General features: G+C 39.1%; 1 protein-coding gene across 2 annotated transcripts in view; it reads right to left on the bottom strand.

The window, feature by feature from the left end:
• SLC25A24 (solute carrier family 25 member 24) overlaps positions 1-18,620 on the bottom strand; it is a 35,926-nt gene extending 17,306 nt beyond the window's left edge. For both annotated transcript variants that reach the window (XM_030032955.2, XM_030032956.2), the window contains exons 1-7: positions 18,302-18,620; positions 6,753-6,879; positions 6,144-6,231; positions 5,525-5,636; positions 2,734-2,892; positions 2,237-2,389; positions 960-1,067 (exon numbers count right to left, since the gene is read on the bottom strand). In XM_030032955.2, coding sequence (XP_029888815.1) covers positions 960-1,067; positions 2,237-2,389; positions 2,734-2,892; positions 5,525-5,636; positions 6,144-6,231; positions 6,753-6,879; positions 18,302-18,487 — 933 coding nt within the window. In that variant the 5' untranslated portion in view covers positions 18,488-18,620. The remainder of the gene's footprint in view (positions 1-959; positions 1,068-2,236; positions 2,390-2,733; positions 2,893-5,524; positions 5,637-6,143; positions 6,232-6,752; positions 6,880-18,301) is intronic.

Genomic DNA, 18,620 nt, shown 5'->3' with positions numbered 1-18,620 from the left:
CTTATTGTAGAATAGTTCACCTGTCTCCATTGATCAGTGTAATCCAGATGATGTACATAACATTTCGGTTATTCCATAACTTAACCCATCTCTCTACTGAGGCTAGCTGTGATTCAGCAGCTCTAACAGCAGGGATGCTATTTAAAAAGAGATCATTACCACTGTCAGCAATGAAAACAGCTAAGTTCTATTCCTACTGACACCCCTCCCTATGAAAAAGGTATTTAGGTTACATTTTCCATTACTTCCAAATCTTCATGTTGGCATTGGTTTAATCCCAGACCCCAGATATAGTCCAGTTATTTGCACAACAAGATAAACTTTCTGGGGAACCAGCAGTAGAGCAAGTACAACCTACTTCCATTTTAAAAAAGCAGGATATGAAATAGCTACCCTAGAGCTGTTAGTATATTAATGCTAGTCAAATTGCAACATGTGTAGTACCACATACAAATATGTCCTACAGAGGAAAGGGCAGTTAATCCACCCAGCCCCAACTGTAGCTGTTATATTCTCCCTCCACATTGATCTCCTAATCGGACCCAGCTCCACATCATAATGTAAGAGAACTTAATCAGTTCTGCTACACACAAGACCTTCCCTTGCTTACATACAGTGGGAAAAGATTTATGCCCAATTTAGAAAATACTTGAATTTGTAATTAATTTTAAATGCGTTCTTGGATTAATTTTTTCCCTGAACTAGGTTTTGTTTAAACATTGCTGTAGACAATATTATACAGCCAAATATATGGAAAAATAACAAGTATCAGTTAAAACATAGTATATTCTAAAATGCCTAGTACTGAAATTCTGAAAGGAAGTCCAAAGTAAAAATAAATTAGAATATAAGAATATAGAGGAATTCCTACAATACTTTCTAGAGCAAAATGGGGTTTACTTTGGAAATGAACCAGACATTTGGCAGACTCTAACAGAAGCAGATTCTCTGTTACTTACCTCCATGGGATAAATAGAAGTTTGTGCTGTTGCTCCAGCCAAAGAACCAGATACAAATCTTTCAACAGTGCCTAACTTCCCATCATCCTTAGTGAGTATCTTCTTATACTGTATAGTTAAAACACATAAAATAAACATCACGTGCTTTTTAGGAAAGGCAAGAGTTACTACAAGAGACAAGAGTACAGCACAAAATGTCTTTTCAAGCTGTACATACTTTTTATGTATTTACAGTTACATTTACTAACCCAACAAATTTAGCACTATACTCACTGCAACTCTGTGGACAAAGATTCTCAAGAATACAATTAATATTCCAGCCTGCAAGAATCCTTGACATTAAACACCTCAGCCACCCACAGTACTGTCAAGTGTTCTACAAACAGCCAACAAGGGTACCCACACTACGGACCTCAGATAACAAAGAGGAACCTGACCCCCTTGCAGATCCAGTTCTCCAATCAAAGGATGAAAGACCAACTAGCATGTTCACAGAGACACTTAGAGAGCTGTACATACTGTTTCACTCAAGACAGACACCATCATACAAGAATGCGCCACCGGCTCCCAAAAGGCAGAGCAAGAGTACGGAATAATGTGCTCAAGGTTACTCTATGGCATCAAAATCTGCTGTTCAGTCTTGCAATATCCCAAAGTTTACTTGACTTTTTGTTGCTTTTATTTCATAGTTGTAGAGAGATGTGCAGTATGGTCATTTAGTCTTACTTGAGGCACCAGCAAGCCCCACAGAGGAAAAATAAAGATTGTTTAACTACACCAGAACAGGAGTTCATTTTCTAAAGGAGGATTAGGCCTTAACATGATGCTTAAAGCTGATTCAGAGGTAAATATAACTCTGAAATCCAGGTTGAGGGCATCTTACATAGCATCATGATATTTGACTTAAAAAGAATCCTGTGTAAGTTCAGCTAGCATAATGTGCTAAGTTTTTGGTTGTTGTCACTTCAAAGCAACAAACTAGATATTAATGCAGTGCTCTATATAAAGCTATGCAGACTGGAGGACAGTTTAAAATGTATGACAGATTTAGTTTATTTACATTGCTTATAATACAATAGCAAAATCTGCCTAATACCAAGTATTCTATTAACAGAATAAATAGACTATTTTAAATCTGAAAGTGACTCTAAATTACTGTGACAAAATCCCCAACCATAGTAAGAACCCCTATGTAATACAACAGTGCAAATAATAAACAGTGAGAGCGATATAATATTCTATTTACCATTATTTTAATTCCTGATTTATCATCCTACCTGTTCATAAGCCCAGAATTTAATAGCTGTTTCAGGAGCTATTTTCACAACATTTACACCATTTCCCCTCCAGAGGGATCGGACACCACCTTCTTTCAACATTTGCTTAAAACCACTGGCTATATTCATTTTGTTTGATTTTGAACCATGAACCTAAAAAAAAAAACAAAGTCACAGTAAAGAACACTGCTCTGATTAGATTGTAAAACTCGTCACCTAACTATTAAATTGCTTAAATGTATCAACTAGCAAAGCCACAGCCACTATTGAAAAAAATCTTATTTTAGTGGCACAGGTACTATAATATTTTGTCTACATTTTTGCCAATATGACTATGGAAAAGACAATTTTTATGAACACAAAATATGGAAATTGTCAAAACATAACTAGACCTCCGGAATTCAGATATTGTATTTGGCCATCAGTTTTCCATAACAGCTCTCTAAAAGCTGAAGTGATACACTGGAAACTAAAAAGTTCTTGAACATTGCACCTACCTGCATCATCACTTTAAGGCGATCTAACGGCGCTGTACCCGTTCGAGAGACAGCACCAGCCACTCCTCCTGCCAACAGCTGTTTCCACCACTGTCCAGTCTTTTTCTCTTCCTCCGTGAACTCATCTGGAACAGTCAAACTATCTCCTATATCCAACACCTATTAGAATCCAAAGCAAAGATGTGCCAATAACTATCTCATTCCATCATCTGAATTTTATCAACAGTTCTAATTCCAAATTAACCTACCACCTGAGAACAAGTAAACAAAATGCTAGTTAAAAATAAAAAAATATCTCTACATTACATTCTATAATTAACTTGCTACGGATTGCTATTGCTATTCAATGAATAGCTACTTTTTGAGCATTAACAACACAGACCCACCATTTCAAAGACTGCACCATCATCATTAAAAATTATGACAAATTTCCGCCTTGAGCATGGCCCAAACAAAGACATTCTGTCACGATCAGTAGACCTTTACAGTCAGCACTAAAGCTCAAATGCTTATATGTTGCAGCTAACCTTTCACCGGACAACCGTCTGGGATTAGTTTGGTAATCTCCTAAGGATGCTAACAAGAGATTTCTCCCTCATGGTAATTTATTCACACATATGTGCTATTTCCTCTTTCCCCCACCCCCACTTTAAAGTAGCATTTTTATAGCTGATATATCAGAATATTCTACTTCTGGTAACTGCTGTGTATTATCTTACAAAATGACAAGTTTGACTAATGCTTTATACATTTTCTTATCATCAGTTACACTGAAAGACACATTATGACTTTTTTCAGCTATAAAAGTTTGAAAATTCATTAAGAGGTGCATGTTTGTATTACCATTCAATTTGATCAAAGAACATTACTATAGGCTTTAGTGATAAAGATGTCCAAGACTATGGAATCTCACATATCACTTAAACATAGTCTCTGCTCTTCATGTAATTTATAACCATGATGTATGAGAAAAAATACACTGTAGGTAATGCAAAGCCAATATTATGCATAAATTAAACCTATAAAGAAGCAAGAATGTTTTTAATAACTGGTAATTACTGACCAAAAAGCGTGTTAACCAACAGACTTTTTTTAACTACTGTTGATTTTAATTGTAGACACTACATCCCTAATTTATGCTGCATTCCCTGTCTGTTAAGTAGACAGAATACTGTCTTGGTCATTTGGAACACAAGAATTGCAGGATGGAAATTACAGATATAGCCACTGGACAAACAGGGTAAGCACCAACTATTCTGGATATTGAACACAGAACAGATTAATTGGAAAATCCTTTCACCTTTCTGACATTCATGGTTTCCAAGTAAGGTGTCATCAGTTGTTCAACTACATGGAATCATCAAAAGATCAATCAGAACTCTCAAAATATAAACTCAATGTTCTTAGAGATATTATGCGTATCTACCAGGGTTTAAACATTGTGTCTACCAAGCCCTAAACACAACTAAGAAAAAAAGCTGAATTTGAGGGTGTTTATAACAGAAAGGCCACAGCTATCAATTCATAATAATTCTATGCCAATGCAGCTATCTGCTTGGAAAAGTCTGACAGCAATTAAAATTTTACAATAAAAACAGAATTGGAAGAGCTGTCAATGCCAGCCAGACATGTGAGGTCTCACATCTGCTCTTATCTGAAACACCAGCTGTGTTGCCGTATAGCTGGATTTTGCTTGCTGTGATAAGTGGGTCATCAGCTGACTGCAACACTGGAAGATCACAAGAGACTTCTAAAATTGTTTCTTGGGGATAACTAATGACATTCCATAATTAAAAAAAAAATAAAAAATCTTATGTTTAGTAACAGTAATACAAAGCATTTTATTAAAGCAAAGGGTTTTTTTCCACTAAGTAAGCTGGGACCAGGACTATTTGATCTCATAGCAGTGCTTCAAGTGTTTCCTTCAGCAAACAGGGAGCTAACTCCCTTTTGGCAAGCATTTCTGAATTGAGCTTGTACAGTGTGAAACACTCAAAGCTTTCAGATCTCAAACTGGTTTTTATTATGGAAATGCTGACTAATCCCTGACGATATAGATGGTCTTACTATATTCAAAGAAATCTGTCTTTACCTAACTTTAGGGATTACTCCAATAATCTACAGGAAGGATATTTAGTAAACAGGATTACCATTGGTTTACTTACCTTATTATTTGTTCTTAAAAGTCAGCCACTGAGGTGGTAAGAGCTCCATTCAATAATAACTTAAAAAAATTTATCTGCACAGTGGATAGCCTATTGCTGTATATTGTCATTCTTAAATGAAATTCTATAGCACAAAAGAGTGTGAGAACATGTGCACAGAAAATCATCACTAATGACACCAGTGATTTTATCATAATGATTGTTACTATATAAATGCAAATACTGAACTAATTTCAACATAACAGTTAAAATGTTTCTATAATTTGTTTCAACACATCAAAAGCACTGAACATAAGAATGTACCGTAATGTGAAAAGAAAAATATATAATATTGTGGTTATTATATTTCTGTGGAATATCTCCAAAGGAAAAAAAGGATGCCTTCCTAAAAATTACTGATAATTATTGGCAAAGTTTAGATGAAGTTTTTTGTTCAGAAGAAACTCACACGACACTATCCTGCTCGTAAATAGGACAGCATGAAGTGAAAAGGAGAACCAAACAATTTTAAATACAGGTACGCCTGAAATATAACAACTGTCAAGCTGTTATACTCAATACTGCAAATTAACCCAGCAGAGATGAACGTAAGAGCTGCACTAAGTTAAAAGAAAAGTTGAACTTACAGTGGAATGTTTCCAATATCGAATTATTTCCTCAATGTCTGTAGCTGGGTTAAACATAAAATGGTCTCTCCACTCATTCCAGTCTACTGTCATTGTCCCATCAGCATCAATACTAAAAAGAAATTGAACAAAACTATATAAGGAAATAATAGCAGGGATGGGGTTTTGTTCTGTTTTCTTGCTTTTTTGTTGGTTGTGTTTTTTGTTTTGGTTTGGTTTTTTTTAATATTGGCCATCATATCAGCGACAAATGACTGGAGATTCCATACGGAGACTTCAAGGCTGAGTCTGCCATGGCCTTTCAATACTATGCTTTTCTTATCCAAGTGCATCTGGCATATTCCATTTAAAAACATAATATAATGCTTCATTCTATCAACAACATTCACAGGGAAATGAGGTAACATTCTCCTCCCAGAACCAGATCCTCAAATAGTGACCAGACTTACAATCACCCTAGAACAGATGAAATATGTGAGAATTCTTATAAAGGCACCACTGAAGGTACCAACACCTTTCAAAGTTATAACCCCATTTATCCTGTTCTCTGAATTATAAAAATATAATAACTAACAATACAAAGAAGCTTAAAATACTTTAAGCAATAATAATTCCTGACCTTTGCAGGATCTTTTCTGCCTGTTTTTCTGAAATGCTTATACCCAGTATCTTGAGGGACTGGACAACCTCTGATGCTTCAATTTTTCCTTGAAACATTAAAAGAAAGATGATACATATTTAAAACATGGAGCTTAATACACTTAGCACCTTGGAGCTCACTAAGTTCCACTGTAACGCCTACATAATAGCAAAGATAATTTAAAATCAATTTAAACACAGATGATATATTTTGATTGTCTACTACAAGGACTGAATGAAGGTGAGTACATTAAAATCATGCAACCAAATGAGATGCAAACATTCAGTGAGTTAAAAAACTATTCTATCTTTAATAGATACTTAGAAACTTCCTTATAGTTTCTCCATCTGGGGAACAAAGAGCCCCAGATCAATGGGCCTGAAAGATAATAAAAAGAAAAAAAGACTATAATAATTTATTATTTCAATCTATAGTAAACTATAATATGATCCTATTAAGGAAAGAAATAGGGGTTCCATATTCACAACTTTTTGTCTCCAGTTTAGACAAAGAATATACATGAAGATAACTTTTAATGCACAGTTTCTTCAAACCACATTTGAACAAATGAAATAAATCAATGCATACCATCATTGTTTTTGTCCAGGCTCTTAAATGCCAGTTTCATCTTTTTCTCATGATCTTTAAGATACTGCATAAATTCTTCAAAATCTAGCTGTCCATCCTGGTTAGTATCTCCAGCTTTAAAAATTTTCTGTTGAGAGAAAATGCAACATTCGACTTTTCCAAATTACAGCAGGTCACAAAGCAACATCAGCATGGCACAGCTTTAAGAAAAGCATCATATTGGTCACTTTGGGAGTCAAATCAGGAAAACACCTAAGCATACACTTCAGAGCTGTATTTTGTTTTCAGAATTTAACACACTATCAGTATTTTCATAAAGAGAGAAAACACTTGGAGCAGAGATAGATTTAAGAAAGCATTATTTATTATTTGTATAACTTTCCTATTCAAAGATTTTAAGGTTTCTTACCAGCACTGGCAAGCTACCCCTACAGGTATCACTTTGTGGAGGTAGAGGGGGGGACAGGACAAAATCATGAAAGAGAACAACTTTAAGCCTGTGACTTCCTTAGTTATACATGAAATTTGTGAATATCTCAGTAAAATTAAACAAATACAGTCTTAACTATCCTCTTTAATCCAGTGGTCTACTAATTATGAACTACAAAGATAAAAAGACAAATAGCAATTAACTATTTAACTGCTGACCACCCCCCCCCCCCCCAAGATCTTGCCTGACTAGCACTTCCAGCCCCCAGGCTTTGAGAAGGCAGGGCTTTCTGCTTCAAACTGAAGCCCCGACAAAAATTTAAAACAAACAAACAAACAACAGACTTGTAACAAACAGAAGCACAGTTATCTTCCATTTTTGCATGTGTTTCTTAGTAACTGTCCTGCAGATAAGAAACCTCTACATGTAAAATTAACTATGAGTTGAATGCACGGTGTACAATTGCCAGCACTGCCGGAAACAAGTCTGAAATACAGCCTAGGCATACACTTCTCCATCAACAAAGGGCCAGAATACTTAACCATTTTTCTGTGTGAAAACATACTTTTTAAAAAAGGGAAATTACAGCAGTCCCCCCAACCATCAGCCTGGAACTGCTGAGGCTTGTCTTCAAAGGCAAGCCCAGAGAAGAGCGAAGCCCAGGCTAACAAGCTCCGCAGGATTTATTAGCTTGGGCTTTATGCCACAGCAAGGGCTGCTCCACACAGGGAGGGCTGCAGAGAGAGCAGCGGGGCCAAGGAGAGGCAAGGCCCACAGCACAGTTACAGGCGCTTTCCATCTGCTCTCACACTTCCATAGTGCTGCCATCTCCTCTGGCAGGATGCACAGGAAGCAGGCAGGGAAATCCACCCCAAAACTTTGCTCTAGAACACAAGATCTAAGGGCAAATTTTGCCTCATCTCTTCATTTGGGCGTCAGTCCCTGTGGTTTCCCTCAATGTGTGAAATCCTACAGGGGCACTGTCTATAAAACGGCCAGGAGACCAGCCTGACAGCACAATCTCTTCATTAATTTGCTGTAAGTTTCAGAGCACTTCAGGGTACACATAAAGCATATGCCAAAAATTCTTCCAAATACCTTCTATTTTCCAGACCGCCCTGTGCAATTGTAGTTTCTGGATAAAGTAATTCTCAACAAGATTTGCATGGCTGTTCTAATCTGCAAAATCTGTTTTTAATCATTTTGTTTACTCCAATATAATTACTGGAAGTCCTCAAAAGACCAAAGTCCAACAAGTTCTAGCCTACAGAAACTAAACATAAAGGAAGTTGAAAACTCTAGTGTAGTTGTTGCAGGTGTCTGAAAAAAATTGAAGACATCCGAATACATTTATGTGCCTCCTTTATCTTTCTTATCCCTCTAATAAAAGCAATGTACTTTAATGTTTAATCTCAAAAGAAAAATTTGTAAGATTATAATAGATTTCTCAATGGAAGGGAGGAAGACAATGTGGCATTCCACAGTGAAATAAGCAGTGAATTATTTACCTCCCATAATACAGCAACTTATGCACAATAAAATCAACTAAAGTTACTGCATGCTCAGATAAAGGCATTTGGTATCAGCTTAGGAAAATAGTGTTCTTCATACACTCTTAAAGTCCAGCTTGATTGTCATTTCTATTAATAACCTGTCAATAAAAATATAATCTTCAATTCAGTTTCATTCCCTTGCCAATATGGTTAGGGCTGTTCAGAATTTCCCATTACAAAAAAAATAGTTTACGTTTCTTCAAGTTTATGGATGCATTTCTGAATTAAGGAAGGATTAAAAATTAAGCCTAATTAAGAAAGCCTAATGGATTAATCATTAAAAAAACCCCAAACAAATAAAAAAACCCAAACCAAAAACCACCACTAGAAATTACTCTAGCCAGAAAAGAGTCCCCCCGAAAGACACTGCAATCTCAACCCATCTTGTACTCCACGCATGGCACCTCTTAGCACAGGATCCAAGTGCCCTGCTGGACTCCCGCAAGCTACAGAGAAGAGGTAATTAATGTGGCAATCATACACACACTTTGAGTGAATTCTATCAATGCAAATTGTTACTATTCCCTACTGCTATCTGAACTACACAAACAAAAATGTGGAACAAGGGAAGTGTTGTTCTGGCTCACATATGACAAAATTTTAACTAAATTCCAATTACAAAATCTCCTCTGCTGAGGATGACATGAGCCAAACAAAACAGAAATTCCTAGCAGGTTTAGAGAGCTGGCAATTAGCATGCGTGAAGGGGAGCACCTTTCATTTCATCTGCCAAATGAGCAGATTTTACATTGCAACAACTAGAAAAGGATAAGCACAAACATACTCTCCATTCCCTACTTTTGTTTTTACAGTTATTTTCCAGACTTCAAGCCAGTCTCAGCCACTCTCAGGGCAGCAGAACAGAAGTGACAGGGAACAAAAACATATGCTTTTCCTCAGCAGGCACATGCATTTTTTCTCACATTACAAATCTAAGATTTCATACAAACAAAACCCTCTTGTACTAATTATGTGGGTGTTAAAGTTTCAGATTAAAACCAGCAATTTTGTGGAACAAACAGGAACAGTGAAAGGAGCCTGCCTTCCATTTGGAGGGCAGGAACTCCCTCATGGGGGTAATGTACTCCATGGGCATAGCCAGCAGGAAGACACTTACTTGATTCTGCAGCACACTAACTCTCAGGTAAAAACTGCCCATTCATGGCATCAAATAATAATTCAGGTTGGAAGGGACCTCTGGAGGCCATCGAGCACAACCCTAGCTCAAAGCATGTCTAAATAGACATGGTCTCAACCAGCAGCTAAGCACCATGCAGCAACTTGCTCACTCCCCCCCGCCCCCAGTGGCATGGACAGAAGAATTGGGAAAAACAAGTAAAAACTCATGGGTTGAGATAAAAACGGTTTTAGTAATAATAATAATAATAATAATAATAATAATAATAATAATAATAGTAATAGTAATAGTAATAATGAAAAGGAAGATTACAAAAAGAGAGAGAGATAAAACCCAAGATATAAAAGTGATGCACAATGCAGTTGCTCACCACCTGCTGATAGATGCCCAAGCAGCAATCTGCCCCTCCCGGCCAAGTCCCCCAGTTTATATACTGAGCATGATGTCACATGGTATGGAATATCCCTTTGGCTAGTTCGGGTCAGCTCTCCTGGCTATGCTCCCAGCTTCTTGTGCCCCCCAGCCTACTCATTGGTGGGGTGCCCTGAGAAGCAGAAAAGGCCTTGACTCTGTGTAAGCACTGCTCAACAGTAACTAAAACATCCCTGTGTTATCAGCCCTGTTTTCAGCAGACATCCAAAACATAGCCCCATACCAGCTACTATGGAGACAATTAACTCTACCCCAGCCTAAACCAGCACATTAGATCTAATTAGATCAGGTTGCACAGGACCACATCCAATTAAGTCTTGGACATCTCTAAGGATGGAGATTCCACAGCCTCCCCAGGCAACCTGTTCCAACATTCAATCACCCTCACGTCAGTTCAACAAGGAATTCAATTCTGCTGTTCTGCATTTAATATACTACCAGATTTTGCATAGTTACAACCACTTGTCACTGTGCCACTTCCTGGTTCACCAATTTCTCTGATGGAAGAGAACTGGATGCATTTTAAAATAGGCATGCTTACAACAATAGAGCAGGAACCAAAGTAGATGCCAGTCCTTACTTGGACGTCCTAGGAAACAATGTTCAGTGTGCCTGCCACGTAAAACCTGACATTTCTTGTTACAGACTTACTATGGGATCACCTCACCTTTATGTAGGTCCAGCCCCAAGAGGAAAATGTTTATTTTTCAAGGTGTGCCATTTCTTTTCTCATTGTCTAAAAACTTTAAGGCCAAGCAATAAAGATAATTCACTAGATAAAATGAAATGGTGACCGTGTAAAAAATCGCTACTTACAGGTAGACATGGGAAGACTGTTTAGATGATCTTTCTTTTTAATGCTATGGGCCTTCACACATACCGACTACAATGCTCCCATGCTGACCTAATTGGTCATGACACTTCTGCCTTTTTCTTTTCTCTTCTGTTTTGTTTTTGTTTTTAATTCTGCTACTTTTGTTCTTTTTCTGCCGTATATTTTGTTAACACAGCTGCTTTCAAAGTCCTGCACAGCGATACCAATGTGAAAGGCCACAAGTAGACTGAAACACTGAATAATTTTATTTTTAAATTTCTGTATTATATAAAGCATGTTACAGCGTTGACTTCCTACTCCTCCAGAAGACCTCTGTATTTGGTGTGGAAACCTAAGCCAGCAGGTCTGTTGAAAAAAAAAAAAAGCTACAGACAGGCTTTATATACACCTAAAAATCCTGACACTCTGTAAGTGGCCTGATGAATTATTAGATTACTCTGTGCCAAAGTTATGAACTTTAACACATTCATAGCTACACTGTGAAGACAGAGAATGCAAGACACTAGAAATCTTAATGCTTTTTGTAAACTTTTCTTTTAAATTCACTGTTGAATTTTTATATTACTTAGTATCAGTATTGTGCATAAGCCTTCATATTCTGGTTACAAAACTGAATTTTGTATGAAAGGCAGGGCTGCTCAGTACAAATGATTACCAATCATCTATTCATTAGCTTGTTAATATAATGTAAAGAATATTTAAAAGGAAGTGATCCATCAAGTTACTGGGTGTTTCTGGCTTCCTATCATGCTATCTACAAGACATAAGTAAAAAAACCAACACTTAAAGACACATAATTGGTGCAATTAGCAATTCATTCTTCTGTAATCTATGACTAGAGTTCCAAAGGGCACAATTACAAATACTGCATAGAAAAAACACGATCACAACAGCAAGAACAGCATTGCATCTTCGGACATTCACAAATTTCACATTTTCTTTTAAAAGCAGAGGTAGTTGATATAAAACCAATCACAATATTCCCTTCTCCTCTTCTCCCCTTTTTCTATTCTTTCCCTCTTCACATAGGCATTCACATAGCTCTGCAATCTACAATTTTAAGTTATTAGACTGTAATCTTATTGGAAGCCAAATTCAGTCACAGCTCAAGTATACGCAACTCTTCTCTCTTTACTGGATACGTACCCAACAAAACTAAAAACTAAAATTGCCCTTTTCCTATCTATATCTACCAAGACTACACAAATTTATGACACACAATGATAACCCAAAAACCAGTAGTAAGGATTATTAAAGTCAGTGTTGTCAAACTGCATCAGTTGGGAGACAAATCCAGCACAAAGGGAAAGGGGCTGAGGATGTGTCCACACAGCATTATACCCCAACCAGCAAGTCCACATAACACACTAACAGACCAGACTGCCATTTAAGCTCCAGAAATCCAACACAACACTGCATTTTGAGCAAAACAGTAATTTTCACTGCCTCCAAAGACCTCCCAACTTGTTCAAATGCTGTATTCATATTCATTCACTTCCCTCCCAAAGGATACTGCCAACACGTAAACAGTACCCAACCAGGCTCTTTACACCTGCCACAGACAGACACTAAGAGTCCCCCATTCCAGTATAGCAGCCTTGCACCCTTGGCGGTAGCAGACGCTCCCCTTCCTGTTCTTTGTCCTGAGCACCACTCTCCCCTGCAACAGAAAAGCACTAGCAGCAGTTTTCTCACCAGTGCATTTCAGGTAACAGAATCGCTACAAAATGAGCCTAAAAAGGAAGAGATGCAAGTCGTGAGTATGCTCTCCAATATGCCTTGCAAAAGCTGCTTCCTCAGGACCTGGATAAACTCGTCTCAACTCATAGCTATGAATTAGATTCCAAGAATCTGAAACAGCATAAATGGGAGATGCAAACTATCCCCTGTACCTTCATTCATCATTCCTTGCAAGTTACACTGGTATTTTTTACTATGAAAGTACTTGATAGACTGAGTTTTTCCATTAAATAAGACTACTCTGCTACAGAGGCATCCCCACCTTACAGTCATCTTAAAAGATTTACCAGTTTACCTTGTTTGTTTACCTGGGACATGCTGCAGCCTCAAGACCAGGACTGAGCAAAGCATTTCAACATGCAATTAAGAGATGTTACAGAGGTGGGGGTTCCCATATTTGGTGCCTGGCATTCTTGCACTTTGCAGCAACAAGAGGAAGAATTAATCATTCACTGTACCCTGACACTGTTCGGAAAAAACCTATCAAGTTAGTATTAAAAAAATTCATTTTATCTCCTTGGATGTTTAAAGTGTTATGAAAACAAACTTTTATTCATCTTGCCCTTTCACATGGAGACTTGGAGACTACAGCACATATCAGTTAAAAGCTTCTGAAGTTGTAGATATTGAAATGAAATAGTGACTTACATGTTTGCTTACAACTCAAGTCAGCTACATTACTGAAGACGTTTGTGGTATTTCACAATGAAGTCCCCATAATCAGACATAATCATAACACCTATTATGACCTGAAAAGCAAAGTTTAAAGGAACTAAGTGGGTCCAGTTTTCTACAATCACATGATGTGACATCTGTTTTGGTAAAAAGCTTAAGATGCCTGTCTACTTTAAATGTATAGTACCAGTTTTTGGCATACTATTAACGTAAAAGAAAGCTTCATTTCACATAAAGAATGACATACGGACATGAAAGTACTGAAGCTTATAAGACTGTGAATCTGCATATCACACATGATAATAATTTCTAAGAGTAGATATCATGTGATCGAAAATGCCCATGTTTCTTCTAAGAAGTTGCCGAAGTAACTAGTGCTTTTTGTATGTTTCTAGCCAAGCTTCAATGTAACGAAGAGACTTCAGTTAACTTGGTCTACTAGCCTTCAAATTTTGCCATGCAAGAGAAGTTACCAAAATTAAGAAAAGTGCAAAAATCTGAATAAAACAGTGGAGAAATATTCAAGGACATGTTTAGCTCAGTCATTAAACAAGTATGTGCTTTCTGGACTAAGAACAGCTACGCTAAGTTCAAGCTCTGAATCACTATCTAGCTGTAGTTTTTAGAGGCCAGAGAAAAGCACAGCAGGAAAACAATGCGTGCCTGGTGCTGTTCTCACCGCTCCTCTCACGCTGAGACACAGCACTGTAACACAGCACAGGGGCCTGCCTTGCTCGACAGAATTCTGAATTTTCTTTGGTTTAAATGCAGCAACACACTTCAAGTGTTCTGAGTGTTTTTAGACTTCGTTGGACTAAAATTTTCATAAACACAGTCGATTACTCTAAACAGACCATGTTCTGATTGCTGAGAATTTAGTCTCGTTGGGTCCCGTTTCCACCACACAGAGGTGTCTCATCACGCTGTTTCTTTATCTAAAGGAGCCTTAACATAGCCAAAGACTTAAGTCAAAACCTGACAGAGAGTCAGTCCAAATAAGATCATCATACTGTTTCCCGAATGTAGTTATTCATTTCAGTAACATCTTTCTACTCCTAGCTCCAGGACTCAATGTATTAATAGTACCTGAATTTGAATGCTCGGCTGTTCCTACTGCAAACTGAAGCTTGAAATACGGGGTTCGCCTCCTACAGGTTTACCGTAAGGATTGATTGCAACAGAAGGAAAGGGTGAACAAAAATAGTACTTCATACAACCACTCGCACCATTTATGGTACTCCCGCCTAAGAGACTCACAGCATTCTGAAGACACAGGATGAGATCATTTGAGATCTGATCCCAGCATCTATTTTGTGTCTCTACTGGACAACTCCTCTAATCAAAGTGAGCATACAATAGCTGTTAATGTTGCTTGTAGAGTGCCACTTGATACTGTCACCACATTTAATTCCTTCTTCCTAGGTGTTGATGTATTATGTCAGGAATCTTTTGTAAAGCTTTGCAAAGTTACCCATTCCTGGGGGGTAACAGACTACAATATAAACCAGGAGTCATCCTGGCAGCCTCTAAGCAGCACACATTTCGGATTTTCCAGTGGTTTACTTTTGTCTGTCACATACTGACAGAAGGCAGGTCAAGTAGAACACAAAGTCAGGAGCTTCTGTCATGTTGTACTATGATGTCTTGCTATGGGGAAAAAATTATTCTTCCTTAGAGGGACACACAACCTACCTCCAAAGCTTACCACATGGTTTCACATCAATTCTTGTATCTACAATGTAACTTAACCTAAAAGAGTGTCTCATCAAACGTTAACAAAACTGCCAAGACAACTGATGAAAAGTGAAATAAAAAGAGCATACCAGTAGTCTATTACTCAAATGGATAGCAGCTTCTTTTAAAGACACGCTTATTCCTTCTAGAGAGGAATTATATTTCAAGAGAAGAGAGGAAAGTAATACTAGTAGCCCAAACACTAATTTATACCGTGAAGATGACGACTTAGGATGAACCAACTGTCTTTGCAGTGAAACACAGTAGCACTCGCATGGTCCCTTACCAGGAGTTAACCAGGAAGCAGCTATGGCCCCCAGAAGTATGGTGACCAACACTCCCATGTATGTGGATTTCACCCCATGCAATGGAAGCCAGGCCTCCAAGAGTATTTTTGGAAATCTAACCCAGACCTCCATCTAGATCATAACAATAGTGGACGGCCTGAGACCACATCCTAGTCACGAGGCACCAAAGCCTACGATATCCCAACTCATAGTGCCACTATGTTGGCAGGGCTGAGCGGTTCAGTAGCTAACGCTTCGCCACACTGTGTAGTATTTCCACATCTCATTTCCTTACTCATTAGTTATTAGTAATTATAAGACTACTTCTGCCTCTCCAAACTCAAATATTATGATTCAATATCTGACTTCATTAATAAAATACCTTTTTAGCAAGTAGTAAAAAGACATTTTACTGAATTTAACATCACTTTAGAGCTTGAAGTGAAGTAAGTGGGAGAAGGCAGCTTTGGGCTGCAAGGAAGTACAGGAAGCAGATTAGCTACGTAAAGACAGGAAAGAAGCTGGAGGCAAGTCTTACTGAGGCTGTCGTTATAACAAGTCTAGTTATTAACAGTTACATATAACTAGTCTAGTTTCTAGTTCAAACTGTGCCCACCATTAAGTTTAAAATAATGAGTATACAGAAGTTTCAGTGCATTCCAACAATTCTTCTACCTCTCTCAAATGTGGAATATGACTCATGGCTTATTTTGTTTACTCTGTGTTTCTTAAGCAACTAAGGCAGCCAGTTCCTGCTCTCCATTACATCCAGGTAAGTCTAGCTTATCTCTATTATTTCATGGGTTTCACTTCCAGTTTATCCTGTAGCAACTGAGAATAATTTGACAGATACTCAGATGTGCACTATTAATGAAAGGTACCACACCAATCTTGAGAAAGAACTTGGAACTTCAATTCTAAGTTGCTCAAAACTTAAAAAACACGCCACGTGTCTCAGGGCTTTCAGTGAATTACGTGGGAAGACCACCCTCGTTAAATGCCAGAAAATTAACTGGTCACCTGTTCCCCTGTTGTTCAATGTAAGTAAAAACCCCAAATTGTTACAGTCAAACTGTACAACAAGTTTTCAACAATGTGTATATAATGTGTGACTGAAGTTCGCAACTAGCATGCTCTGAATATTGACAACTCTCATAGATAAGCAAACAGGCCAAACTGTCCCTTCTTGATACATCAAAAACTGAGAACACAAAACATACTTATTGTAAAGATGATTTTGACCAGAAGCAATATTGAAGTGAAAGCATGCTGTCATTTATGCTCTCACACAAGCACCATTCAAGATGCCTGCTGGATACTTTTCACTTAAGTATATGAGACAATTAAATATACCAAGAAGAGGTAAAATAGAGACCAGATAATGAGACCATGGGAAAAAACTGGCAGTGTCCCACGATTACTATGAGGTCACTGAAATTGAATTACTGACTCAACATATCTCTTAACACTGTAGTCAAAATTTAAGTTCACTTTCCTGAACCTCTTTCAGAAAGTATGCAACAGCTATTACAGGCACGGCAGTGCAATGCCATCTAACCATTCTTTACACTGAAATAAAGAACAGGACTGTTACAGTAATAGCTCCAACACAGATCTCAGCCTAACTGTACCTATGCATGCCTTTTCAGCACAGACTTGCCTTACCACACAAATACTTACGCCTACAGCATCCTGCACTAAATGAGTTTATTATTATGAAAGCCTGGGAATTACTGAAAACTACTAGGAAAAAGAAGTTTCTCTTCCAGGTACAGGTCAGAATTGCTAGTCTAACTCAGCATTGCACTAGAACACTTGATGACTCAAGTTTTACTGACTTGTGAGGTCACAACATTGATAACGGGAGACAGAGGAATTTAATAGTCCAACCTGATCACTGCAGAATCCACAGCACGAAGAGTGTGTGCTGTCTGTTTCACAGTTTGATGGCTGCTGTCACAAGTGTGCATTTTTAAATAGAAGGGTCTTGATATCACACAGCTAATGCCAAGAAGAATAATTTCCATGTGTTCATGGAGATCTAGCGTCAATAACTAGTTCTGATATTGCAACCTACTGTTACGCAGATTTACTTACCTGCAGCCCAAAGCAAACCTTAATTTATTCTGACCTAGATTATACAAAGGTGGAGTGACGGACAAAAGCTGTAAATTACCATCCTTTATCATGCTGTAGAAAGAATATGCTATCTATGGAACACCACCCAACAAAGAGTCAAAGGAAGTCAAGAGTCAACACATGATGAATATACCTGGCCGTGCCCACTTGGCAATAGAACTGCCGACAGCCGTACATAGCGTTCGCACTCGGGATCCTTCATTTGTAACCCTGAGGCGTGCCTGTACAATACAGCCCCCGGAGCAGTCACGGCGTCCCCGGGAAGCAAAAAGGCAGGCCCGAGGCCGACTTCATACAGGAGCGGCCCGAAGCCCCCGGATGCGGCTCCCGGCTCTACAGCAGCCCCCGTCGCCCCGCCTCGGCGCCGGGGCCAACACGGCGAGCCCCAGCCGGGCAGCGCCTCATCCCTCACGGGGCGGCCGGCGGGGGGGGGGGGGGGGGGCCGGGCCGCCCCTCGCCTTCCCCACGGCCGCGGGGTGCCGGAGAGAGGCCGCTCGCCAGCGGCTGCTCCTCCGGGAGGCAGCGCCTGAGGGAAGCGGCTGAAGACCGGGAAAAGGCCTCCGCCGCGCCCCCGGCCCGCTCTTACCTCCTCCGCCTCTTTTCCCAGGGGGATGCCCATGGCCCGGAGGCCCGTCTGGAGCTCGGCGATATCCACCCTCCCATCTTCGTTGAGGTCCAGCTTCCGGAAGAGGTTAGCGTACCGGGAGTCGCCATCCCTGCTCCCGTCGCAAGCGGCCGCCGGCAACGCGAGGCCTCGTAGGAGCTGGAACATGGCGCTGCCGTGCAGTACAGGCAGCGGGACGCTCGCCCCTCGGCTCCTGCGGGCTGGGCGCGGACAGGAGGAACCGCCTGTGCTGCTGCCAACGCCCGCAGCTGCCAGAGGAGGAGCCGAGCCGAGCCGGGCC

Source organism: Aquila chrysaetos, chromosome 12, assembly GCF_900496995.4.
Source record: "Aquila chrysaetos chrysaetos chromosome 12, bAquChr1.4, whole genome shotgun sequence".
Classification (NCBI taxonomy): domain Eukaryota; kingdom Metazoa; phylum Chordata; class Aves; order Accipitriformes; family Accipitridae; genus Aquila; species Aquila chrysaetos.
This window is presented reverse-complemented; position numbering and strand designations above follow the sequence as displayed.